The sequence below is a fragment of the Martes martes genome (genome assembly GCF_963455335.1).
Source record: "Martes martes genome assembly, chromosome: 5".
Classification (NCBI taxonomy): domain Eukaryota; kingdom Metazoa; phylum Chordata; class Mammalia; order Carnivora; family Mustelidae; genus Martes; species Martes martes.
Genome location: NC_137892.1, coordinates 133,807,042 through 133,833,692, shown reverse-complemented (window position 1 = coordinate 133,833,692; position 26,651 = coordinate 133,807,042). Strand labels below are relative to the sequence as shown.

The 26,651-nt window shown below is 43.2% G+C and overlaps 1 protein-coding gene across 1 annotated transcript in view; it reads right to left on the bottom strand.

Annotated features, from left to right (window-relative positions):
- Positions 1-1,778: 1,778 nt before the first annotated feature.
- Positions 1,779-26,651, bottom strand: part of MROH2B (maestro heat like repeat family member 2B) — a gene marked incomplete at its 5' end in the record, with an annotated part of 64,112 nt that continues 39,239 nt past the window's right edge. Inside the window, 18 exons of the mRNA XM_080804480.1 lie at positions 1,779-1,908; positions 2,355-2,420; positions 3,449-3,551; positions 4,396-4,530; positions 4,851-5,006; positions 8,956-9,138; positions 9,377-9,523; positions 10,178-10,292; positions 10,690-10,830; positions 11,905-12,092; positions 12,670-12,796; positions 13,304-13,461; positions 16,535-16,687; positions 18,639-18,736; positions 21,190-21,310; positions 21,661-21,750; positions 22,013-22,108; positions 22,210-22,345. Of these exons, the coding sequence (XP_080660606.1) occupies positions 1,802-1,908; positions 2,355-2,420; positions 3,449-3,551; positions 4,396-4,530; positions 4,851-5,006; positions 8,956-9,138; positions 9,377-9,523; positions 10,178-10,292; positions 10,690-10,830; positions 11,905-12,092; positions 12,670-12,796; positions 13,304-13,461; positions 16,535-16,687; positions 18,639-18,736; positions 21,190-21,310; positions 21,661-21,750; positions 22,013-22,108; positions 22,210-22,345 (2,320 nt within the window). The 3' untranslated portion in view covers positions 1,779-1,801. The remainder of the gene's footprint in view (positions 1,909-2,354; positions 2,421-3,448; positions 3,552-4,395; positions 4,531-4,850; positions 5,007-8,955; positions 9,139-9,376; positions 9,524-10,177; positions 10,293-10,689; positions 10,831-11,904; positions 12,093-12,669; positions 12,797-13,303; positions 13,462-16,534; positions 16,688-18,638; positions 18,737-21,189; positions 21,311-21,660; positions 21,751-22,012; positions 22,109-22,209; positions 22,346-26,651) is intronic.

Genomic DNA, 26,651 nt, shown 5'->3' with positions numbered 1-26,651 from the left:
ACAGAAAATTACCCCAAAACGTAGCAGCTTAAAACAACAAAGACTTATTATCTCAGACAGTTTTGTGGTTCAAGAATTCCATAGTTCAGTTAAGTGATTCTGGCTCAGTACTCCCATTAGATTGAAGTCGAGTTGCCAGCCTTAGCAAATAAAAATACAAGATGCTCAGTTAAATTTAAATTTAGATGAACAATAAATGTTTTTTCAGTGTAATAATCTCATACTTAACTAAAAAATATGCATGGTTCACCTGATTCAAATTTAATTGGGTCTTCTGTATTTTATCTCATAATCCAGTCATGTGTCAAACGATGGCTTTCATCGTTTGAAGACTTTCAGAGTGGGGGTCATGGATCCATTTCCAAGATGAGCACATGAACATACCTAGCAAGTTAGCTCTGGTTGTTTGCAGGGGGCATCCGTTCTTTGCCACACGGAGCTCTTTTTGGACTGCTTGAGTGTTTCCCTCACGTGAGAGTTGGCTTCTCCTAGAGTGATTCAAGAGAGTTCAATACCATTTATGACCTTACCTCGGGAGTCCACATTTTATAATTTCTGAAATACTGTACTGATCACACAGGTCTTTTCTATTCATTGTGGGAGAGGATTAGATGAATACCAGAGGCAGGAATCATGGGGGGCCATCTAGGAGACTGGCTTCATCCTCTGCAATTTATACATGGAGTTCGTAGCCCATAAGTTCCATAACGGTAGGATTTTTGTTTATTTTCATCATAGTCATAGCCCTGGTGGTTATAATAGTGCCCTATAAATTTTAAGCACTCAATTAATATTTGTTAAATGAATGAATAAATGGACTCAGTTCATATTCTCGGACCTAAAAGATTCATTTGGTCCCTAGCAGGTCTTGTAGGAACAAAAGGTGTTCCCCAAAGAGGTTGAGAATGAGGATGTTAAAATATAGGTAATAGAAATTTATAAAGGAATGCACCAGATTAATAATGTTGCTAATGAATGATGGTGATGGTGGTGGTATTCAACAAGGGCCAGCCTCTGTGTTGGAAGCTTCTTGTTATGTACATAATCTCATGTATGTGAACTTTCATGTAGGCATTGGGAAAAAGAGTGGGGAGTTATGATTCAAATGCTGTGAGAAAGGTTAACACATCCACGTCCTCTCTCTCTTTCTCTCTCTCTCTCTCTCTCTCTCTCACACACACACTCAAACACTCCCCCCTCCCCAAACACACCCATACACACCTGCCATTCAGAGGAAGGAATGTTCTGGGATAACAATAGAAAGGAAACTATGAGATTTAATACAATGTCAGAGTGGGTTTTTTGTAGAAAAATCACCTGACATAGTCTCGACACAGAAATTACAGCCCGAGAAAGAACACACAGGTTAAAGTTTATCATAAGACTGCTTTTTAGAAAGTGAAGAGTGTGGGCAGTAATTCAAGGCTGCAGAGATAATAAAGGACAGGGCTATGTGTGGAAATAACGGTGGCCCTCTCCTTAATGGAAGAATTGTTTCAGCTTCTGTCATTTTTTGAGATCTGCTGGGACATAAGCTTCCCAAGATAGAGGGGTAACCTCCATAAAGCTGTGTGGTCGGCACCACGCAAATCACAGGTTATTGCTCAAGTGAATTTGTGGGATTTACGTTTTACTAATGGAAGTCGGCAGGGAGACTCTGGAGGGTAAGGAATATACCATCACTTCAAGCTCTCCAGGCTAGGCACCATCTCTTTCCTCAAGATGCTGCCAGTTTGTAGGTTGTAAGGATGAAGACAGGAGTCAGTTGTAGAAAAAGCCTAGCTGTTTATTTCTTGATGGTTTACAGAAGGATGCTTAGCTCTTTACACCTTCTCAGGAGGGTCTGCAAGGCAGCTTCGGCTGCTCTCTGGACACTGATGCAGGGGTCTTGCCGAAGTGCTTGGAGCCCTGAAACAGGACGAACGCTGAGTTCAGTGAACGAAGAAAGGCGAGGCTCAAGCTATGTCACAGCGTGAGGCTCCATGTCAAGGTCTATGTGGAGCTGGGGCCCCCAGGCTTACATTCTATCCCAATGGATAGGGTTTAACTCTGCAAGCTGGGAATCTATTTTAACAGTCAAAATGCAGGAGAGAAGCTCTTGACCTAGTAATCAGTAGGTTTACAGGCAATCGGAAAACAAGAGTCTGTTGGGAATGATGCCCACAAAGGGCTGGGGCTGGGGGTTGCTTTATTCTCGGGAGAAATTCCAGGATCTAGGGAACATCAGAGACAGTCAGGAGGTACTAGGATTTTCAGTTTCTGGGTTAACAGGGAACTTGGTGCAGCATTAGCTTTTCTTTCTCAAAGATATGTCTTTAACAACATGCTGATCAGAAACTAGGGTTGGTACTCACGTGTGGTCAGTTGTTCTTTGTCTAATAACTGCACATATTGGTTGGTCAAATTGAGAACAATGGCATCTAAAATCAACAGGGGAAAAAAATACTGATTTCATTATAGAGGAAGAGGGCATGAAAAGCGTGTCCAGTCAGACTCTGCACCTGGTCAGAAGTTAAGTGGTCTGGCTAGTGAGCGAGCAAATTCTCTGAATCTTTTTGTGACCCCAGGACAATGCCAGGGTGATGTCTCCTGGGTCTTGAGTGCCATGTCTGAAAGCGGTCCCTCACCCAACGTGTACTTGGGAAAGGTAATGCAGTGTCCTCCCAGGGGATGCCAGTCGTTGTCCGGGTTTCAAATGTGCACAAGATAGGATCATTGTCTTCAGAAAGTTTATAGTATAGCTGGAGGGATCATTCAGATGATCCAATAAGAAATCCTTAGGTTTTAACTCAGTCTTAAAGGTGGCCAAGAGAGTAGGTCTGTTCGAGGTACACTGGATAATAAGTTGGGATAGGCGTCATGATAAAATTTAGAATTTCATAATAGAAGGATCCTCAGGGATTCACTTACGTTCCTCTTTTATTTCATAGATCAGACAAAGAGACAACACAGAGAGGTTAAGTGAATTGTCCAGAATCATATAGCGGAGCCAAGATCTCCTGGTCTCCTCACCAACACATTTTCCACTTGTGTCACGTAGCTACTAAAGCTCTTGGCTTCAACTGAGCTTAGAAGGTTTTCTATGGCTTATGTTAAGGGACGATGCAAAGGAAGCATTCAGGCATGGCAGCAGGCTCGGGGCAAAGATTTGGGCAAAAGAAGGAGTGATGACTTGGAACCAGAAGAGGCAAGGAGGGCCCATGAAGGGGGAGGGGCTAATGGGAGGAGAAGAGGGTATTGGGAAGTCAGAAGATGTTACAAGTTTTCATTTGCACAGGTTCCTTCGTGGGAAGATATTCCAAGACACAAGACGAATTCCTTTCTTGCATTTTTTGGTTGTTGTCATCCCAGTCATGCCTGTGTTCATGGTGGAATAGTTTCCCATTGAAGCAAGACTAGATGGGAAGGAGCAGACTCACCTGAGGAGGGAGAGTGGTTGTGCCCTCACCTGTGAGTTTGACAGCAGCACTCCGGATCCTCTCCCAGTTGCTGCTGAAGAAGGTGAATGAGTGTGTGTGTAGGATCCACAGGATTTCCTGGTTTTTCTTTGCCTAAAAGAGATATATATTACAAAGAAGACAACTGGGAAGTGACCCATCATGAAATTTGGCATCTGGTAGGTCCTACAAAAGGAAACTAAAAGGCTATGAACACTCACATAGCCATTAATTATTCTACTGGAAGATGTCTTATGGTTATGGTTATGGTTATCAGAAAAGCACTGAGGGGTGCCTGGGGGGTGCGGTCAGTTAAGCGACTGACTCTTGGTTTCAGCTCAGGTCCTGATATCAGGGTCGAGGGATCGAGCCCCGTGTCAGGTTCTGCACTCAGCACAGGGTCCAAGGTTCTCTCTCCCCCTACCTCTTTCCCTCCCTTCTGTGCTCTCTCTCTCTCAAATAAATATCAATCTTAAAAAAAAAAGGAGGGGCGCCTGGGTGGCTCAGTGGGTTAAAGCCTCTGCCTTGGGCTCAGGTCATGATCTCAGGGTCCTGGGATCGAGCCCCGCATCGGGCTCTCTGCTCCGCGGGGAGCCTGCTTCCTCCTCTCTCTCTCTCTGCCTGCCTCTCTGCCTACTTGCGATCTCTGTCTGTCAAATAAATAAATAAAAATTAAAAAAAAAAAGAAAAAAAAAGAAAAGGAGAGAGAGAAAAGAAAAGAACAAAACTGGGCCTTGTGGGACTAATCAATAGGTGTATTCAGGAATCTCGAAGAACAGATCCCAGTCAGGACTTGGGAAAGAGAGGAGGGTAATGGGACAGGACACCAAGAATTGTTGGGATCCTTCCAAACCAGCTCTGACTGTGGCCACAGATCCCTTGCTGTGTTGTTTGCCTTTCTGGGATTTGCCTGGATTCTGGGCTGTGCATTTGCAGGCAGCATTTACAACATACTCACCAGTTTCACGCAGAATTGCCTGTAGAAATCCCTGGCCCTGGGTAGATCCTGACCATCAAGGAGATGATCTAACACCCCATAGAGTTCCTGAAGGCCCAGGAAAGGGATGCAGATGATCAGGACATCACGGCAAGCCTAAGAAACAGAGTGTTCCAAGTCACTGTCTATAAGGCTGGATCCTCTACGGGAAGGGAAGGATGCCGCCTAGTGGTGGGAGAGGGTCAGTGGGCACCAGTGATGCTTGGGGTTTAAAGTCAAGGCTGACACCTTCCCAGGTTCAATCTCTGACAGAGAGAGCAGGCAAGAAAGAACCTAGGGTTGAAGAAGCAGTTTTCAGGTTCGGTTGAGAGAGGTGGCCTCAGATCTGGCTTCCGGAATAGCTAGACCAGACTTACTGGCACTTGTTGGCCATGGGAGGAGGAGGAGGTAAAAGTGGCTGTGCAGAGGCCACTTACAGCTCCGATCTTGGGATTGGGATCCCAGAGGTGGAGAAGGAATGAAATCATGCTCTTTTTTATTTCTTCCGCAAAAAATATCTTCCACCTTCTTCCTGTTAGGGATGCCAGATTCTCAAATAAGAAGATGGCCGTCAGTCTCACGTCATCCTGCTCCTGTGGTGACAGAGGCATGTCGTGGGTGAGTCCCCCCTCACAGGCCATTCCCAGTGAGTCCCCCCTCACACCTATCACCCAACCTTCCCTGTCCCACGTCAGCAAAGGGAGGCTGCGACGAAGGTGCTGGTATGCTCTTGTCACAACCTCTCTGTGCACCAAGAATGCTCCTCCATTCCTAGCCGCTCTGCGCTCCCACTGTGAGTTTAAATGATCACGGGTCTGGGGTTTAAGTGATGCTCTAGAGCTGGAGACTTGGTTCCTGTCCTCGAGTAGCTACTAGGGAAACAGATCACAAGAAGGGTAAACAGGGAGTACTGGCGGCAAGAGGTCGGGGAGAGTTCCTGCTTATTGTGTATTTTATGCAAATTAGCATGATGGCATCACTGACCTGTCACTGACCTAGGATTCGGGGCTTCTAATCTAAATTGCCCAAGGCCCAGGGCTCTTGTCTAAGATCCCAGATACTTTTCAATGGGGTTAAAGGCAGCTCAGAAATTGGGGCTCTGGGTCTCAGACACAGAGAATGAACAAACAAGTGCCTAGCCTGATGCTGGCCTATGTGAAATTCTGGAACTTTCTTGCTTGTTGTCCAGGATGGCAGGGGTGATTTTTAAGAATGAAAGGGTGAGGTGGTGGAGAAAGATGGCTGCCTGTTATCTCAGACACTTTGCTGATACTGTTCAGAGTTCTAACAAACACTGACGGGTTTGCTGGGGGTTTTTCTTTCTTTTTTTTCCCTTCTAGGTCTAGCAAACTAGTTAAAAATTCCCATGCAAAGGCTGAGGGATGAAGAGAGAAGTCATCCTGAGTAGCAGAATATTATCTTGGATTAGCAACAAAAAAAGGGCCAATGAAAAGCATCCCCAGGAATATGAGGAAAAGAAAAGAGAGTCTTATTGATTTTGATCACAAGGTAGAACGTGTCAGAAATGGGCACACAAACAGAAATGTCATAAAAAAGGAAGTTAATAAAGATTTTCCAGAAAAAAATAAAGACGGATTGTTGGGATAAAGCCAGAAAAGTTAAATGAATACACGAGACATGGCCTCATATAATGGAAGCAACGGAAGTAGAAATGTTTAAATGTACTAGGAATGAAGTCAGGATATATTTTTAAAAGGTCCATTTATTTATTTTAAAAGACTATTTATTTATTTATTTATTTATCTGTGAGAGAGAGCATGAGTGTTCGAGAGCAGGGTAGGGGCAGAGCAGAAGGGAGAGAGAAATGGAGTGAATCTCAAGCAGACTCCCTGTTGAGCATGAAGCCACATTCAGAGTTCAGTCTCAACGACCCTGAGATCATGACCTGAGCCGAAACCAAGAGCTGGATGATTAACCAACTGAGCCACCCAGGCACCCCCATTTATTTATTTATTTAGAAAAGATTTTATTTTTAAGGAATCTCCACATCCAAAGAGTTGCATGCTCTACTGACTAAGCCAGCCAGGTGCCTTAAAATGTCTCTTTTTATTTATTTTTTAAAAAATGATTTATTTATTTGGCAGAGAGAGAGAGAGAGAGAGAGAGAAGCAGGCTCTTTACTGAGCAGGGAGCCCGATACAGAGCTTGATTCCAGGACCCAGGGATCATGACTTGAGGCTGAAGGCAGACATTTAACTGACTGAGCCACCCAGGCGCCCCTAAAGGTCTCTTTTTAGAAAAAGAAGACAAACCAATTATAAAACACCAAAAAGGTAGAAAGCTATTGACTTTTTTTCAAAATCTTTAAAATTTTTTGAAATCAAATGATAGGTCAAGGAATGATAGGAAAAAGCAGAAAAGGAGCAGCGAACCGGTTGTGTGTTCTGGTAGCGATACTAGAGCTTAGTGTCCTTGTTTCGAGTTGAGAAAATGGAGTCACACACAGGAAGGTGACTTCGGGGTCAGTGCAGAGACAGGAGGGAAGAGGGCCTGGCGCGTGGGGTGGCAGCCATATTTTCTGTTCTACCATTTCACTGAAGTGTCACCGTGTTTGAGAATTCCAAGAAAGTGCTTAAATATTGAAAGAAAGGGAGGAGGGAAGAAACTTGGCAATTGCAGAATTGCATGCTTAATCTATAGGAAACTCTTGGGGCAAAGTTTCATAAAGTATAGTTAAATTTATTTGTGGGAAGAGAGCATTAGCAGAGAATGAATAGCATGCCATTCATTACTAAGTCCTAAGTTTTTTACCAAACTTCACTTTGATACAAATACGATGAAATTGATACCTCCTGAGGATGACAAAGTTCTAACCTAACAACCCAGCAAGACTTCAATATTTTTTGTCTTCTGCATAAGACTGAGAAACATGATCTTGACCACAAAACTTGTAGGTGATTATTGGAGGCTCAGATCCAAGAGAACTCTTGTCACTGGATCCACAAGAACCCCAGGAAGCTAACAGATGGGGGTGGGGGGCTCTGTGGGGGTGACTTTAGCCCTTTGTTGCCATCAATCATCTGTGTAATGAAGAAAGGAACATCTTTGTTATTTTACAGAAATGCTGTGTTGAGTGGGAGCCACGTAAGCGGTTTTGAGGACCAGATGAGAATTAAAAGGAATGTTGATACTTTTGAGAAAGTAGCTGGAAACAAGCAGAGAGCTGCTTTCAAAGGCCACGGTTAGGCTAGGAATGAAATAACAGAAACTGAAAAATGCACACCTGCAGCATTATTGACTGTGGGCATATATTGCAGATAAAAATCTAGAGGCCTCCATAGTGAAAAAATTGCCAAGGAGTCAAGAAGGAAGGGCAAGATTAAAAAAAAAAAATGGAGTGGATAAATGGGAAAAAATCAGACCTGAGAGGTAATTTTTCTTTAGGTTGTATTCAGTGGTGTGCAGGCCACATCTAGAGACATAACACAGTGGCTGGCTTGTAAAATATTTAAAGAGCTGAAAAATTAGGTTTATGATGAATAATGGAGGAAATGAAGACTTTTCAGTCTGGAGACTGGAAGGTAGAAAGGTAATTTAATCAAGCCTTAATGTTGAAGAGGAGGAAACCAGCAGTTTTCCATCTCCTCTGACAACACAACACGAGCAAACAGGTTTCAGTCACAAAAAAAGATATAAGTTGGAAGGGAAATAGATTTTTACACTGATGACAATGGATAAACCAAAAATAAATAATAAAATCTAGTTTTCTGGAAGGCATGAAGGAAAATGACCTTCCTTTGTCGAGGGTCACTGATTGATCTTTTTTTTTTTTGAAATTGATTTCTAGGTTATTGACTAGATTGGGGGTTTTACAGAAGCTTTTTCTGTAAAAGGCCAGACAGTAAATTATTTAGACTTTGGGGGCCATATGGTTTCTGTAACAACTGATCAACTCTGCAGATGAAGTGTGAAAGCAGCCATAGACAACACGTCACTGAGGAGCATGGCTGTGTGCATAAAACTTGATTTACGAAAAGATGTTTTGGGCAGGGTTTGGCCCTCTTGCTGTGGTGTATCCAGACTCCCAGATTAAATGAACCACACGAGCATTTTAAACCTTTGAATCTTGGAAGTGGAGAAGAGCATTGGAGGTCACAAGGCCCTTATATGGGTCCTGCTCTCTGTTGTGTACTGTCATAACTTGTGGGAATGAAGGAAGAGGGGAAAGCTACAAAAAGGGAATATTAAAGAGTGTATTTCCCTTATGGGCAAGTGGGGCTCAATCTTTCTGTCGGGCGAGGAAGCTGGGGAGTTTATCTGTAAGCTTGCGTTTCTATTGCTTGAGGGTTCTCCCCCAACATGTCTGCACACCCCCCACCCCACCCCCCTGCTCAGAGGGATCATGATTCCCCGGCCAGAGAGGACCCTCAGGCAGAGGCAGACCCAAGAAGGCAGCAGGGGACACACAGGGGAAGGCCAAGGAATCCAGATGGGACACGACATTGCCTGCTACACGCACTACCTGAACCTTTCTGTTCGCTCACTTCTGGGGAGGGAAGATTCCTGAACAGGCTCACTTACGTCTTCAAAGAAGGTTCTCGTTTGCAGCACTATCTCTTTGAAGTAGAAGCTCACGTCTCGGTCTGTGAGCAGCTCCAGGATCTTTTTGAGAGCCTTCAAGCTTTCACAGACGACTTCGGTGCGGGCCAAGTGGTACAGGCCTCTGATGATAGATTCTAATATTATCTGCTTATGCTTCTTCACCTATTTTGAAATAAGTTCTCTTAATCTCGAAAACCATTCTACGTGCAGGTGGACGAGGGTAGGGGGCTCCCGGCAAGGAAATTAGAATTCGGTTAGGGTCCCGGATTTTTCCACCCGAGAAAGACCGCTGTAACAATATATTAGGATTTTTACTGAATTTCTAGGTAACCACGAGGAGTGGGTTAATCATTATCTTAAACTCTACTTAAATGTCTCCCCAGCCCCATGTTCCTTTTACCTTGTGAGGGGCTCCAGAAGCTGTATTACCAAGCCCTCGGATGGCCATTTGCCTCAGCGTGGCGTTGGAGTCCCAGGCGCTCTGGTCCATGAGGATCAGCACTTCCCGTAGATTGCTGTGCTTCCAAAGGATGGGCTCCTTCACGAGCTGAAAACAACCACTTCGTCCCTTTAGTGGAGGGAGTGGCCTCCCTCCAGGAGAGTGACAAGTGCATCGCAACTATGATGAAAAAGTGGGGTCCACCCACTCACGGAGGGGAGGAGAGAGCCCCCGGGTCAATCAGCAAGTGTTGCAGAAACTACTCTCTAGATGTGAGCAGCCCACGGGTCAAGGCTACGTGGTGACAAGAACCACGATACCTAGTTAAGAAGAGGTTTTCTAATCTAATGGAAAAATGGGAAAACGGGAGCTGCCGACAGTGTTCCTTCTCTGGGTCGGCTGGGACAACTTTTGTGCCAGAGTATGAGGTGACGATTATATGCCTATTGAGTACTTTATTTTTCGCCTCTGACGTAGTTAATTCTCCAGGCTTCTCTGTCCTGGGAGGGTTGGTTTCTGCAGACCTGAGCGATGGAGGTTGGGGGCGGGTTCTTCCCCCCTCCCCCTCGCCCCCCCCCCCCACCGCTCAGTCCCTGCTTGGGAACCATATTTCTGGCAGTGGCTGGATCTCTCGACCCCCAAAGCTTCCCTGAAGGGCCCTCTTCTGTGGTTGGAGCTCCCACGTAACTCTTGACCCTGAGAGAACTGCCCCAAGGGGACCCAGAGGGTCTGCCGAGCAGGGGCGCGGCTACTCTCTCTTGCCTCAGAGAAGAAAGCTGTGCCGGTGATGCGGTAGTTCTCCGAGGAGGAGGTCAGGGATGAGAACAGTTGCTCCATGATGTCCAGCATGAGCCCACGCTGCCACAGCGCCATGCTCCTAGAAAACGCAAGCCTCCAGTTGTAGCACTTTTTTCTTTCTAAACAATGGAGGAAATTTGGGTCTATTTCTCTCTCAGGAAAATAAATCATCTAAGAAGGGAGGTTTGATGAAAAAGCACTAATGCTTAAATTGCAAATAGCTTATCCAAGTACTCGATTCAGGTGCACCTTTCCTAACACTGTTGGGGCATCGCTCTATTTTGGGGGGAGTCGTGGGATCTGGGCTGCTCCCACCATCTCTTCCCACCTCCTTCTTCTTCTTCTTCCCTCCTTTCCCCTCCTGGACTATAAATCCTTAGTGAGTCCTCTGCTTCCAGTGAAGCTGTCTCCACTGCATTTTTATTCGATTCCGAGTGTTCTCCTTCGTGTCCAGTTCTAGAAGGCCCGCCGGTTACCTGGCCAGTGCGCACACTCCCACGTGGTGGGTACTGGGGCTGCTGAGGAGGGTCCATAAGTTGTCCCCCTCATCAGATTCCTTGGCAAGACCTTCTCTCATGGCTTGGGCTTGCACACACTTCAGAGTCACCGTCGAGAGCCTGAAGGAGACAGTCGGCCCCACGAAAGTGAGCCAACCCCACGCAGGGAATTGTGAGTCCCTGAGTTCGCTCTGTCTGTTCCCCACAAGGCTCCCTCACTCCTGGATGAAGGGACACTGTGAAAGGGGGAAAACCCACCACCCGATCTCACACTTTAATTTGGAGTCAGAGGGGACACGGAGACGATCTGAACCAGTAAGGAAAATGCCACAGAAATTCGTTAACCTCTCATGAGAAAAGAAAGCCTTCAAGGGTGGAAAGGGCAAACTCCTCTCTTTTGAGGATTCTGAAACAGCCCGCTGGAGCCAGGCAGCCTCTTGCCCTGGATGGTGTGTTGCGACCGGAGGGAGGTCGTGCTGGAGTCAGTCCGGCCCGCACAGGCACGGTACGGGCGTAGATGGGAGCACGGCCCTTTATCTTACTGTCCCTGTAGTGAAGTGACATCTGTTAATGGAACTATGTGTGCTGGGCCTCGATGCTGCTTGGAATGTCTTTCAAAAGGTTGATTTGACACCAGGATAGAAAGTTATGCAACAGGACAGGGAAACAGAGCCTTACAATAGAGGATAAAAATCTATACCTAATCACTCTAAAAGAGCTCTTTGAATAAATATGTAGCAAACATTTGAAAGTATAAGAAAGCATGGGTTCGTGGCTTGGTTGGGATTCTTTCTTTTTCAATAATACACAAAATAATTTTGCTTCCTTCCATGGGTGACATCTTCAGTTGGATAAAATATGGTGTCGATTTTTATTTTTTTCATTTTCTTGGTGGCCTTGGATATTATGGAATCCCGGCTTTCCTTGAAGGGTCCCCGTGAAAGAAAACAAGGGAGACAGAGCTCTAGGGAAGCACACAGATCTGCCATTCATTGTTCTGGGATGGTTCTGGGCAGCTACACGGGGGCCCGGCTCAGGGAAGAAGAGCACGAGGGCTCCAGGTCAGTGGAGCCTTGTTTCTGCCTGGGCGGTGGAGGCCGCAGCGGATGGTATATAGGCCTTGACTTCCAGAGCCCCTTGTCTAGTGTGTGGAACCCAGGCAGCTGGGGAGGGCCCTCCGGCCCGGCCACGTACCTGCAGGGGTCTGCGGTCTGCTGCCGTTCTCCCTGCTGCATTACCCGCCGCCTGTGGCTCCAGGTGGAAATGGGCATTTTCTGGCCCAGTGTGCAGCTGACCAGCTTCAGGAGAAGAGTGAACAGCTCCGGGTACAAGCTGGTGATGGGGGTGCCTGTTGATACCACTTCATACATAGCACAGGCCACCTGAGGGGAGAGAGGACCCCCGTGGTCAAGCAGGCTCCTTTCCTCCCGGAACATCTCCCTGGCCTGATCTTCGAGTTTGTTTTCTCCCCAGAGGATTGCTCTCCAGGTTGACCACACTCGTTATTAAAACAAAGCAAAGCAAGAGCTAAACAAGAATAAAAACAGCCAGAGAAGAGAGGATGTATTTGTCTGGAAACTTCTCAACTCAGAATGTGTTTCTCTCTCAGGACTGCCATGTTGGTCAGCTCCAAATTCCAGGGGGCTGCAGTCAGGTTGAATGAAATCTTTTCCAACATCAAGGTCTTTCAAAAGGGTGCTTTTTGGATATCTTGAAGACACATTTGGAAATAAAGGTACACGGATTTCCTTTGGGGTGATGAGAAATTTGGTTCTAAAAGGGACAGCCACAGACAAAATTAGGGCCATACTTGTCCAATTTTAAGATGGAGTTGATTTAAAATCAGGGTATGAGAGGGGAAGAAGTGTGATTAGTGCTACAATCACCAAGCTCCAGGTGGGGGCAGACCACGGAGCGGGACGCTATGCCAGGCGTGTGATGGGTTGTTGTCCGACTCACTGAAATCGCTTCCGTCCCAGCCATGTCATCTTCTAATTCATTCTCAAGTTTGTCTGTTAAGGCTCTCAAGAGTTTACCACTGGAGGCTATGTTCTCAGCCAGAGCCTTCCACAATGTCTTTGTGTCCCTAGGGTGGTAAGGCAGGAAGCTGATAAGAAACAACTCTTTGGAATATGAGCTTTTTCATCTGTTCCCCTCTAAAACCACAGTATGACTAATCAAAATTTCAGGGGACAGATAGAGATGCTAACATGCCTAGAGATAAGAAGGATGTGATCTTTAACAGTCCAGCATTCTGGATGTGTGGGACTGAGGTTTGTTGATGTCTGTTAAAGCAGAAACCTCTCAGCTAGGTGTATTCTAGGTGACCAGAAAGAGGAGAAATACTCATTTTCTAATATTCATTTATTCCTATAGTGTATTTAAAAAAATCTCATCATTTAATGAGGATATGTATATGAAAAACACTTGGACAAAACATGCTTTGTGATTCAAGCACGTTTTTGAAATTATTATTTAGGTGAGATGTTCTCAACCTTTGTTTTTGCTTTCCTTCTCTTAAACTACAAATTCTTCTTCAATGCAGATTAGCCCTTCCCGAGAGAACAGAGCAGCTCAGTTAGTTAGCATCTACCTGTCGAAGGGCAGAGGTTTCTGTAAAAGGTTGGCGACGACTGCCTCCATGTGAAAGCTGGCGATCTGAGAGACGGCTTCCAGCATGAACTGGAAACTTTCCTCCTTTTGCCTGAGGACTGGCATGTGATGGTAAATCATGATCAAGATCTCCAACAGCTAAAGGAAAAAAAAATCCAAATCAAACAGGAAGTTGCCGTTTTTTCCACTACATGAATGGCTTAGGACACATGTAGTCAGCGTATTATTCATGGGTGGTTGATGAATTATAAACCAGGTAAAAATAATCATCAATTCTATGCGTGGCCTGTCTCTTACTCACGGGGGTTCTAGCTATATTGGGTATTTATTCTTAAATCGATGTAGTAAATATTTAGTGAAAGGTTGCATTAGATCAAATATTGTGCTAGGCATCGTGGGGAATTTACCAAAGATGAGTAAGATGTGGCCCTTTCTCAGAAGGAATCAGAGTTTTACCCAACTTTTGTAGCAACATGGATGGGACTGGAAGAGATTATGCTGAGTGAAATAAGTCAAGCAGAGAGAGTCAATTATCATATGGTTTCACTTATTTGTGGAGCATAACAAATAACATGGAGGACATGGGGAGATGGAGAGGAGAAGGGAGTTGAGGGAAATTGGAAGGGGAGGTGAACCATGAGAGACTATGGACTCTGAAAAACAACCCGAGGGTTTTGAAGGGGCGGGGGGTGGGAGGTTGGGGGAACCAGGTGGTGGGTATTAGGGAGGGCACGTATTGCATGGAGCACTGCGTGTGGTGCAAAAACAATGAATACTGTTGCGCTGAAAATAAAAAAAAAAAAAGAAGAAGGAATCAGAGTTTTCTAATAAAGAATGTTAGTGGGGTGCCTGGGTGGCTCAGTGGGTTAAAGCCTCTGCCTTTGGCTCAGGTCATGATCCCAGGGTCCTGGGATTGAGCCCCGAGTAGGGCTCTCTGCTCAGCAGGGAGCCTGCTTCCCCCCCCCCCGCCCCCTGCCTGCCTCTCTGCCTATTGTGATCTCTGTTTGTCAAATAAATAAATAATCTTAAAAAAAAAAAAAAAAGAATGTTAGCTATACACCCAAAGGTCTGCACACAAGGCAGCATATGGCCAGTGATCTACGGGAGGTTCGCAGGACTGATAGGGGAAACCAGAATTAACTGAGGTCACTGTGGAGGGACATCTGGTCTGAGTCTTAAAGGATAAACAACAATTTCAAAAGGCAAGGTGGACTGGGGCTAAATAATACATTATATGTTAATAAAAAATAAAAAATTAATTAAAAAAAGGCAAGGTGGAGATGGTGGAGGAAAATCATTCTCATCAGGAAGAAAAATACAGATAAAGATATAAAATAAAAAAGCATGAGAGTAGATGAAGCACGGAAGATTTTTAGAGCAGCGAAACTATTCTGTATGTTAACGCAACGCTGGATACATGCAATTATACGTTTGTCAAGGCCAACAGTGAACCTTAATGGAAACTGTGGACTTGGGGTGATAATGATGTGTCAATGTAGGTTCGCTGATTGTAACAAAGGGACTACATTTGTAGTGTATTACAAATTACAAATTACATTTGTAATGTAGTACAAATGGACTACAGTTGTGGGGTGTTGATAGTGAGGGAGGAGGCATGTGTGTGGGGAGAGGAGGTATATGGCTATCTGCTCAATTTTGCTGTGAACCTAAAACTGCTCTTAAAAAAAATTTATGTAACAAAATAACAGGAGAGCGCGGGACCGAGCAAATATAGCCTTCTGGAATAGGAGAATGGTCCAGTTTGGAACACAGAGAAAAGGAGGGTGATAAAAGAAGATAATTTGATAGAAAATATGATAGAAAATATGAAGCCGGATCCTAGAGAACACCGAAGGTCTCCCTTCCAAATTTGCATGTTAATCTGTGGGCAGTAGGAAATGATGCTATACATTTGAATTTTAGCTGTAGAGGACAGCAAGTCTCTCAGCTAAAGGAACTTTGCTTCTAGCAGATATTTCTCTTATTTATTTTGGATAGACATTTTTAGGATAAACATAACATTTCCCCTGAATTATAATTCCTTAAACAAATATCTGGCAAGTATGATTACCTCAGAGTCCTGTTTCAATGATGTTGGGAGAGGATTTATGTCCCTATTTTTCCCTTTTTGTGCTGAACACACAAATACAACAACATTCCAGATTTATAAGTCTTTGATTCTCTCATGCCTAGCCTAGTGCCTGCCATAGTATGCACTCAATAAATGTTTCTGGGGGCGCCTGGGTAGCTCAGTCAGTTGGGGGTCCGACTCCTGGTTTCAGCTCAGGTCATGATCTCAGGGTCGTGGGATTGAGGCCCACATTGTGCTCTGTGCCTAGAGGGGAGTCTGCTTGGGGATTCTCTCCCTCTGCTCTCCCCCGACCCGTGTGCTCTTTCTCTCTCTCTGAAATAAATAAATTAAAAAAAAAATAAATGTTTTTGAAAAAACTGATTGGAGAGTAATTAACACAGAAATTATTTCTAAAGGCCATATGCTAGAGAACCTTTAATTTAAGGTGACTAACCCTGGGATATGAGGATCACACCTTTCAACTATTCCCCTTGAGATGATTTCATTGAGTTAAAGATTCTCTTCTTCTTTATTAATCTTTGAATTACTTGAATTCTGCTTCTGACCTCAAGAAAGAGAATAGAGCATCTCCATTTGGAGCTTTTAACCAAGTTTCCTGAACTCAAGTCTTCTTCACACTGCCTTAACTCTCCAGCTGGGAGCAAGTATCGAGGACTTTCCCCCAATCGGCTCTCCAATGACAGCCTTCCTTACCAGAAAACCAACCCTAAAGTTCTGTGGAAGAGCAGCTTGAGGAGTGGCAGTGGGATTAGGAACTCTACTGACCCTTAGTGGTCATCCCCAAGGGAATCCACAAGGTCATCGTCCTCCTTAAGATCTAACAATTCAGATTTCCAGAACCCAAATGCCCTTGTTCAGAGCTACTTGTCTCTGGCCAGAAAATGACAGTTGGGCAATTTTTTTTTTTAAGTCACAGACTAGAGAGACAATTGAAACAGATTGGGGCAGGCACTCAACACCAGCCGGCTTGTTAGTACACAACTTGGGTCTCTGCGGACTCCGAGGCCGTGCATGCTCTTGCCCATTATCCAGCAGAAGACAAACTGAGAAGTGACCACCAGCATGGCATTTCAGAAGTGTTAGAGGTCAGTTCTGTGGCCAAACTGGCTGGCAGTTCACCTGTTCTTCCAAAGCGGCTCCCTGCTCCTTCAGGACCATGATCATCCATATGCCACAGGCCTGGGTACAGGTGGAGTTAAGGCTCTCCAGACCATCCAGGGTTTCCTCCAGGAACAGTAGGATTTCTTCAACTGGGATGAGTTTACTGACAATCTGAGAATGTACCCAGAAAGATTCATGTTATCAACAACCTCTACATACACTAATTCAACATGCTGCTACTGTTTTAGGAGATTGGTAGAAACCACTGGAATTTCCAAACAGCTAACCCATGACTAGGGCATAGAACCTACAGAAAATACAAAAACAAACAGACATTACCCTGCAACTCTAGGCAGACTTTTCCTAGAGTTGCCCTTTTATCATTTTATATTTATTGCATCCCAAGACTACTGAGGCAATTTCTTCTCCAGACTTCGAAGTTATAGTGTATTCCACAAGGGAAAAATAATGTATATGGTTTATGATACAATTTATATGATATAAATTACTGTCACATACATTTCATATATCACAGAGATATGTCTTGCCTCTACTAGAATAGCTAAGCCTTGAGAATTTAGGAAAATTGATCACCATGTACTAAGTGCCATGTTCAATACTAGGCAGATCACAATATCCATGTAAGTGTGAATTATTAAGAGTTCTGTCTTTTGCTCTTTCATGTTTCAAAATTAAAAGTAGTCAACAAAAGGTGCGGAAAATAAAAACTTGGCAATTTTGGTCTCTAAGTACAAGAAACTTACAGAAAGGGTGATAGCAGTGTATGAGTATGAGTGTGTGTGTGTGTGTGTGTGTGTGTGTGTGTGTGTACGTGCTAATGAAAAGGCAGGCAGGGAGGTGAAAAGTTGGCAGTTTGAATGAATTCCAGGGACATTGTCTGGGGCTTTAACTAAGCAAGATGGTCATGATGATGATGAGTTTGTAGGTATGAAAACATTGCTATTCACAACTGACTTCCCTCTGCATTAAGTGGCCCAATGACTGATATTTGGTTGAACAGTTCTTGGAAGGAAATTAATCCCTTTTCATGTCTCAACCAATTTCTGAGTCATTTTGATTCCAAGATCAAAGGACTAGACTGCCACAGGTGTTCTGTGTAACACCAAATGCTTGCCTGGGCTCCAAACTCAAAGGTTATCTGTTTTTTTGTTAGTTAGTTTGTTTTGTTTTTTTGTTTTTGTTGTTGTTTTCTCCTCACATTGGGATGGATGATGGTTTAGGAAGAAAGGAAGGAGGTGGGCTCATGTTTTTGAGAACCTACTATGCATCAGACACTTTCTTAGGCATTTGACATAATGTGCCTTCTGTCCCCCCCTGCCCCCCAACTGGCTTCTCCCCCTTATTCTGGTCACCTTCTTATCATCTCTGCTGCTGCCTCCTTAGTCCAAGCCACCTAATCTCACACCTGGATTTTTGTAGTTTCCTCCAAACTGACCTCATTAATTTCACTCTTGCTGGACCTGTATTGTAGTCTGAACCTAATAGCCAGAAGACCCTTTGGAAATACAAGTCTGATCATGTTCCTTTTTGCAGAAATACCATGGGGCCAGAAGGGGCTTTTATAAATTAGTAAGAGACACCCTGTCTTCAAGACAGTTCACTTCTCTCTGTAGGTGCATGGTCATAATGACTGAGGGCAGGCCTTTTGTCTTTTTCTATTCTTAGAGGCTAGAACAAAGTCTGGCACATGGTAGGTAGGGCATAGTAGGTGAATGAATAAGTGATTAAATAAATGAATGACTTCATTGACCAATCCTCAGAACAACTCTGAGAGGTAGGTTATGACTTTTTTTTTTTTTTTTTTGAAATGAGGAGAATGGGCTTCAAGCAAGTACACACAGCATCATCTGATAGACTCCAAAGCCCTTGTACCTTCCACTCCACCACACTGCCTCCTTCATCCTGAAGACGGATGCTTGGTTCATAGATTTCCTCAGAGTATGAAATGATCAGTAGCAGGTGTTGACTGGGCACATGGCCCCAGGGACAAGCAATGGCTAGACTTCGCTCTCCTTGATAGTGGAGTGTCTGCAGCCTACGCATTTGGAAATCTACCCAGAATCATCTTGCTGTCCCTTGGCCAGTCCTCCGTATCTATTACCTTTGCTATTTTAGAAGAAATCTTGATCTGGACCTGCACGTCATCACACTGCAGCCCTTCCTGCAGACTCTGCAGTCTTTCCACCTCTGGGTGAGTGCCTAAAATCCACAAGGGGAGACAGATGCAAGAGTTCAAAGACCTGATAGGGTTAAAGAGGTTGGCTCTACTTTGATATGACCCTAATTCAGATGCTGGATGCTTTTAACAAATGCACGAAAGCCTGTCTGATGAAAGGCTGGGCACAAGAGCAAACACGTATTGAGCAGTTTCTGCTCGCTGGTACCGGGCTAAATCCTCTGCATACCATGATCTCATTTATTACTCATAAACATTATCTGAGGTAGACGCTCCTGATTTTGCAGACAACAAAGCTGAGGCTGAGAGCTATAAAGCCATTTGGCTACAGCTATCCAAAGACTAAAAATAGGAGAGTCCGAATTTGAAGCCTAGTCTGCCTGACACCAAAGCCTAGGCTCTCACTGTTCTGCTCTACTGCTGTCTCTGTCGGAGTTCCCTTGAGCAGTAAGCGGGTTCTGGAAAAATGGAAGTGGGAAGGTAACTATTGCAACAGGAACATCAGCAATGGTTGTAACTGATTTTAGAAACTAATTTATAAACTCAGACCTAAGCAGTAACAATTTTCTCTTTGTTGTTTGAATGGAGGGTAACCGTGGAAACTAACACCTGAGCTCTTCCGTGGAAGGCAGCCCAGCCCAGTAGAGCATACATGGACTTGGCAGTCAGACAGACCTGGGTTTACAGCCCAGCTCTGCTACTTTCTGGAGCTGGTAAATTTCTTACCCTCAGCTCACTCATCTGAAAACCGAGTTTTAAGTGGGTATTTACATTAGCATCACGCTAGTTACTTGTATTCAGCAGGTATTTAATAATCATACCCTTTGCCATCCTATCTGATCCATCAAGGAAAAGAGTTAAAATAAATAATGAAGTATGAATAATGAAGTATTTTATTTTATTTTTCAATTTTTTTAAAATTTCTTTTCAGCATAACAGAATTCATTGGGTTTTTTTTGTTTTTTGTTTTTTGTTTGTTTGTTTGTTTGTTTTTTCAGAATTCATTGTTTTTGTACCACACCCAGTGTTCCGTGCAATACGTGCCCTCCCTAATACCCACCACCTGGCTCCCCCAACCTCCCACCCCCCGCCCCTTCAAAACCCTCGACTGTTTTTCAGAGTAAGTATGGGATTTCTTATTAACAAAGAATATTTGAGAACCTGAATTTTGCATGTTTCAGGAAACTTTGCTTGTTTCGGGAAAATAAAGGATGCTAAAGGTAGAGTAGGTAGAACAATAATAGAATTGAAATTCCTCTCTTCCTCTGAAGTTCCTCCCTGGCACATTTCTTCTCTTACTAGGATGGCCTTATTCATTTTTTATTTTCTGGCTTGGTGTAAGCATATATCCTTAATGAATTATCATCCCATATCCCAAAGGACTTTCATACCCATTTTCACTCTGCCGAATAGTTTTTTTTTTCTTTCTTTTCTTTTCAACCAACTAACCAACCACTCCCACCCCCTCAACCAAATCCCACCTTTTGGCATTAATATACTTTTCTTTCTTTCTTTTTTTTTTTTTTTTAGAGAATTTTATTGATTTGACAGATAGAGACACAGTGAGAGAGAGAACACAAGCAGGGGGAGTGGGAGAGGCAGAAGCAGGCTTCCCCCAGAGCAGGCAGCCCACTGTGAGCCTCGATCCTAGGACCCCAGGATCATGACCTGAGCTGAAGGCAGATGCTTAACGACTGAACCACCCAGGTGCCCCTAATATACTTTACTTATGTGAACTTTAGAATTGTAATATCTCTGTGCTTCCAGCATCAGAGAAGTAGTTGACACATGGAAAGAACTTAATAAGCATCTTCTGAATCCCTAAAAGAAAGAGGAGTGGAACACAGGTGTGAAATGGCACTAAGCCTAGACCAGTGTTCCTGGCAGTGCCTGGGCTGCACAGAAATGCACATGCGCCCTGCAGGGCCATCTTTGGGGAAGCATCTTCTGATTTAACTAGGACCAAGTCCCTGATTTGTCAGTTTCAGCCTGATACTGAGGTTTTAAAATTCCTTACATTTCCTGGTATTGTCACTCCACGTATACTTGGAGAATAGACGAGGTCCTGTTCTGGAAGCTGGGAAAACCTCCACAAGTTTGTCCTTCTTAGAGGACTTTGAGGATCACTTAGCATCATAATAATAGTGCAGTTTCCTCCTGAAGAAATCCACATGATAGAGGAAGCATTGCTAGTACTCCCAAGTGCTCAGTGATTTAAATCACAACAGTTTTACCTATCTCAATGGACTTTTATGAAGTTTTGGTGTTATTATCTTTATTTTTAAAAATAGAAAAACAGAGCCATTGGAGAAAAAAGATCCAAAAGAGAGACAAATTCTGTGGCATAATTAAGGCATTGGAACACAGAAATGGCTGAACTGGGGAGAGAGAGGGACAGAGAGAGACAAGGAGAAAAACCGAGAACAAAAGAAAACAGGTATCTTTTCTTCATTTGTGTTTCTCATCTTTCCCTCACCTTTTATACAGAACAGACCAATAGTGGAGCTAGTGGCTGCCTGACGGATGGTGGGCAGGGTGTCACAGGAGTGAGGAGCCAGGAGGCCGAGGAGGGAGCCGATTTTAAAGTCCTCTGGTGCCTGCAGGATAAAGGAGACCCCCAAAGTGATGGGGTAGTTTGTCGACATCCCAGGATAGTCCCAACAACACTGGATGTGAAGTCCTTTGTTTTTCCCTGAAAGGTCCTTAGAATGGAATTGAATTGTGAACCTTCCATTTAAGGGCAGTGGAAAAGTGAGCCTGGGAGCTTGTAAAAGCAACCAAATAGTTTAATCCTGGTGTGCTTGCCACCCCCTGGGGTTAGGAGCTTCCTCTTAGGTTCTTCTCTGGGAAGCACCCCATTCTGGGACTAGAGCTCCAGCATGCAGGGACTTTGGATTCCAGAACCCTCGAGATCCCTGTGTTTGCAAGCAATGAAATCTATTCATACCTCGATATCGTTTGTCAGCACTTTTGCAGTGATCTGGAAGGCTCTTTCTCTTTCCCAATCTTTTTGTGAAACGAGCCACATTCGGAGAAGCTGTTGGTCAAAGAATAAATGTTCTTTCCTTAGTACTCGTCATAGTCACTCATTCCCATTCTTCTGCCTCTTGCGCTCTCTGTCTCTTCTAAAACAGGGTGCTCACCTCCCACAAACAATTCTTAAGTGGACTGGCCCTATGCGATGGGTTAAATGGGTCAGGCTGGACATCTTGTGAAGAGGATGAGGTAGATTCTGGAGGGCTATTCTGCAGCACAGATGAGGGAATGTGGGAATCCGTTTGAGCAACGGCCCTACTCACATTGAACATTTCTTGGCAGTCCTCTGCTTTCACATTGTCCCACATCATGGTCCTCAGAAGCCTTCCTAGGGCATCCATGGATCGTTCATAGAGGAACTGAAATCCAATGTGAGCATGAGCGTCAGGCTGAGGCTGGAGGCTGGAGGCTGGAGTCCCACTGTAGCTCTCGAGTCTCCTAAGGCCTCACCCCCACGTACACTAATGTGCTCCTTGTCCTTGTCTGTCTCGCCTTCATCTTTAAGTTTTTCCAGAGGTGGAAGGGGAAGCAGCCTGCGAATATTTTCTTCGAGAATATTTAGGTGGTCATTGAGTGGGAGCTGAGGTTTCAGTTTACTGAAATGAGAACCATGTGGAGGGATGGGTATTAAGATGACAAACAAAATGCAGCCCAGTAGAGTTCCCTGCCAACCACATCTGAGTGGTCAGATATGCTTGCCGACATGTTGGAATGTTGAGGGGAGTGGTGACAGAAGTAGGGAGAGGTTGGGGACATAGAATCAAACTGTACTCTTGCGCATAGTCAACACATCTCATTTCTAATTTTTTCAGAGTAATAAACAATCATCATTAGCATTGTGTTACTTAGCCCTTTATTATATGATCTATGATAACATTAACCAACTTGTTTTTTCTAATGCTCGTGGGTTTCATGTGTGTGTGTATGTTTGTGTTGGGGGAGATTCTAAGTCTGGAGCAGTTTTATCAATTTCATATGATTTCTCATGTTATAAGTAGCATCACACATACTGAATGTACCTATAGTAAAGCAGCTGGACTCTTTCTCCCCTTCCCCTCCCTCCCTCCCTCCCTTCCTTCCTTCTTTCCTTCCTTCCTCTCCTTATTCCTTTCTTTCAGTCATTTACTATAAGCATCATGAGGATATGAACAGACCTAGACATAACTTGGAAAAATGCGAATGTTTAATAAACATGAAAATCCCCATGTATTATTTAATAAATGTAAATCAGGGGGCACCTGGGTGGCTCAGTGGGTTAAAGCCTCTGCCTTTGGCTCAGGTCATGATCCCAGGGTCCTGGGATCGAGCCCTGCATCAGGCTCTCTGCTCAGCAGGGAGCCTGCTTCCTCCTCTCTCTCTGCCTGCCTCTCTGTGATCTCCATCTGTCAAATAAGTAAATAAAATCTTAAAAAAAATGTAAATTAGGACAATACACTACCACTTGTCAGCTATCAAATTATTAAAGAAATTTATAAGACTGACACACTGCCCACTGCACTAAGGAGGCAGGCAGCAAAGAAATTTAAAATAATGACATGGTGAAGTCCCAAAAGTTCATTTTCGCTTTTGTTTCTTTTGCCTTTGGAGACATATCTTGAAAAAAGTTGCCATGGTCAAGATCAAGAGCTTCTGCACAGCAAAGGAAACAGTCAACAAAACAAAGAGGCAACCCACGGAATGGGAGAAGAGATTTGCAAATGACACTACAGACAAAGGGCTGATATCCAAGATCTATAAAGAACTCCTCAAACTCAACACACACAAAACAGATAATCACTTCAAAAAATGGGCAGAAGATATGAACAGACACTTCTCCAAAGAAGACATACAAATGGCTAACAGACACATGAAAAAATGTTCATCGTCATTAGCCATCAGGGAGATTCAAATCAAAACAACATTGAGATACCATCTTACACCAGTTAGAACGGCCAAAATCAACAAGACAGTAAACAATGTGTGTTGGAGAGGATATGGAGAAAGGGGAACCTCTTACACTATTGGTAGGAATGCAAGTTGGTGCAGCCAATTTGGAAAACAGTGTGGAGATTCCTTAAGAAATTAAAAATAGAGCTACCTTATGACCCTGCAATTGCACTACTGGGTATTTACCCCAAAGATACAGATGTAGTGAAAAGAAGGGCCATCTGTACCCCAATGTTCACAGCAGCAATGGCCACAGTCGCCAAACTATGGAAAGAACCAAGATGCCCTTCAACGGTTGAATGGATAAAGAAGATATGGTCCATATATACAATGGAGTATTATGCCTCCATCAGAAAGGATGAATACCCAACTTTTGTATCAACATGGATGGGACTTGAAGAGATTATGCTGAGTGAAATAAGTCAAGCAGAGAGAGTCATTTACCATATGGTTTCACTTACTTGTGGAGCATAAGGAATAACATGGAGGACATTAGGAGATGGAGAGGAAAAGTGAGTTGGGGGAAAATGGATGGGGAGACAAACCATGAGAGACTGTGGACTCTGAGAAATAAACAGGGTTTTGGAGGGGAGGGGGTGGGGGGCTGGGTGAGCCTCGTGATGGGTATTATGGAGGGCACGTATTGCATGGAGCACTGGGTGTGGTGTATAAAAAATGAATTTTGGAACACTGAAAAGAAATAAAATAAAATGAAATGAAAAAAAAAGTGATGACATGGTCAGAGAAGGGGGAAACTGGTTCTCTCATAGGGGAGTAAAAGTCAGTACCACTGGGACAGGTCTATTGAAAGTGTTAAGTATGTTGATATAAGCTGGATAGTCTTTTCCTCTTTATTTTCTGGCTGACTTAAAAAAAATCAATTTATTGAGGTATAATTTATGCACAACAAGCTGCATCCATTTAAAGTATGCAATTAAATGAGTTTCACGCCCATGAAATCACCACTATAATCAATATAGAACACCCACATTTTCCCTTATGCCCCTTTGCAGCTCATCTCTTCCTTCACACTGGCCTGGGCAAACATCGATTGGTTTTTAGTCATTAGAGATCACTTTGCAAGTTCTATAGGTGTTCTGTCCAAATGAGGGTAGCCACTAGCAACATGTTGTTATCTAACACCTGAGTGTGGCTAATTTGAATTAAGACATGCTATAGTTCTAAAACACGCTGGATTGTGGAGAATTAGTGTGAAAAAATCATGTAAAGTATCTCATTACATTTTAAAATAACAAATACGTGTTGAAAAGATGATATACTGAATATATTAAGTATAATTAATTAAGCAAAATAATTATTAAAATTAAGCAAAATATTAAAATTACTTTGTCTCTTTTTTACTCTTTTAAAAGTGACTGCTAGAATATTTTAAATGACATATGTGACTTGCATTCTATTTTTACCTGACAACACTGTTTTAGAGCCTAGTAATTCTTAATTCATCTTCAAGATTTATTTATTTGAGCTTCCTTCAAACTTCATTTATCATTGTAAACATGGCAATCTGTGCCTTCCCTTACGTTGCTTCTTACTGCATTTTAGAGAAATTAGGTGGGTATGTTTTGCATTTATTTTACCCAGTAGGCAAGGCCATATTTTGTTAATGATTATCCTTTTTAAATCTAGTTCCATGCCTGGTACATGGGTGACACTGAATAATATTTATTGAACCAAATTGTCAGCTTTTATAATTAAAAGTTCAGAGAGCTCTTTTTGTACAAAGGTGTTCACCAAAATATTATTTATAGTTTTAAAAACTGACAAATATAACAAGAGGTGATTAGTTAAGTAATATGAGACATACTATACAAAAAGTTATTAAGCAGCTATTAAAAATGGTGTTTGTGGGTGCCTGGGTGGCTCAGTTGGTTAAGCAACTGCCTTCAACTCAGGTTGTGATCCTGGAGTCCCAGGATTGAGTCCCACATCGGGCTGCCTGCTCAGCAGGGAGTCTGCTTCTCCCGCTGACCTCTCTCCTCTCATGCTCTCTCTCTCTGTCTCAAATAAATAAATAAAATCTTTAAAAAAAATGGTGTTTGTTACCTCAGTATAATAAAGGCCATATAAGAAAAGCCTATAGATAATATCCATCAATGGTCAATGACTGTAAATTATTCTCCTAAGATTTAGAGAAAAATCTAAGATCAGGAACAAGATAAGGATGCTTATTTTTGCTACTTTTATTCAACATAATACTGGAAGTCCTAGTCAGAGCTATTGGGCAAGAAAAAGAAATAAAATCCATCTAGATTGGAAAGGAAGGAGTAAAACGATCTCTGTTTGCAGATGACATGATCTTATACATAGAAACCCTAAAGTTCACAAAATTAAAATAAACAATTGAATAATGTAGAATACAAAATCAGCATACACAAACCAGTTGTGTTTCTATACATTAACAATGAACAATCAAAAAGATTAACAATTACATTTACCATAGAATCAAAATGAATAAAATATTTAACCAAGGAAGCAGAAGACTGAAAACCGTAAAATGTTGTTAAAGGAAATTAAAGAAGATACAAATAAATGGAAAAACATCCTATGTTCATGGATTTGAGAACTTACTATTGTTAAAATACCCATATTACCAAAAACAGATTATAGATTTAAAGTAATCCCCATCAAATTCCCAATGGCAGCTTTTGTAGAAATAGAAAAATCCATCCTAAAATTCATATGAAATTCCAAGAGTATCCCAAATAGCCAAAATAATCTTGGAAAAGGACATAGTTTCTGTTCAGGTCATGATCTCAGGGTCCTAGGATTTGGCCTCAAGCTGGGCTCTGAGCTAAGAGGGTAGTCAGCTTGAGATTCTCTCTCTCTCTCTCTTTCTCCCTCTGCCCCTCACCCTGCTCATGCATTCTCTCTCTAAAATAAAAAAATCAACCTTAAAAAAAAAAAGAAACCAGAAAAAAACAAATGTGGCAAAAATATGGAAAAACGAGAATCCTT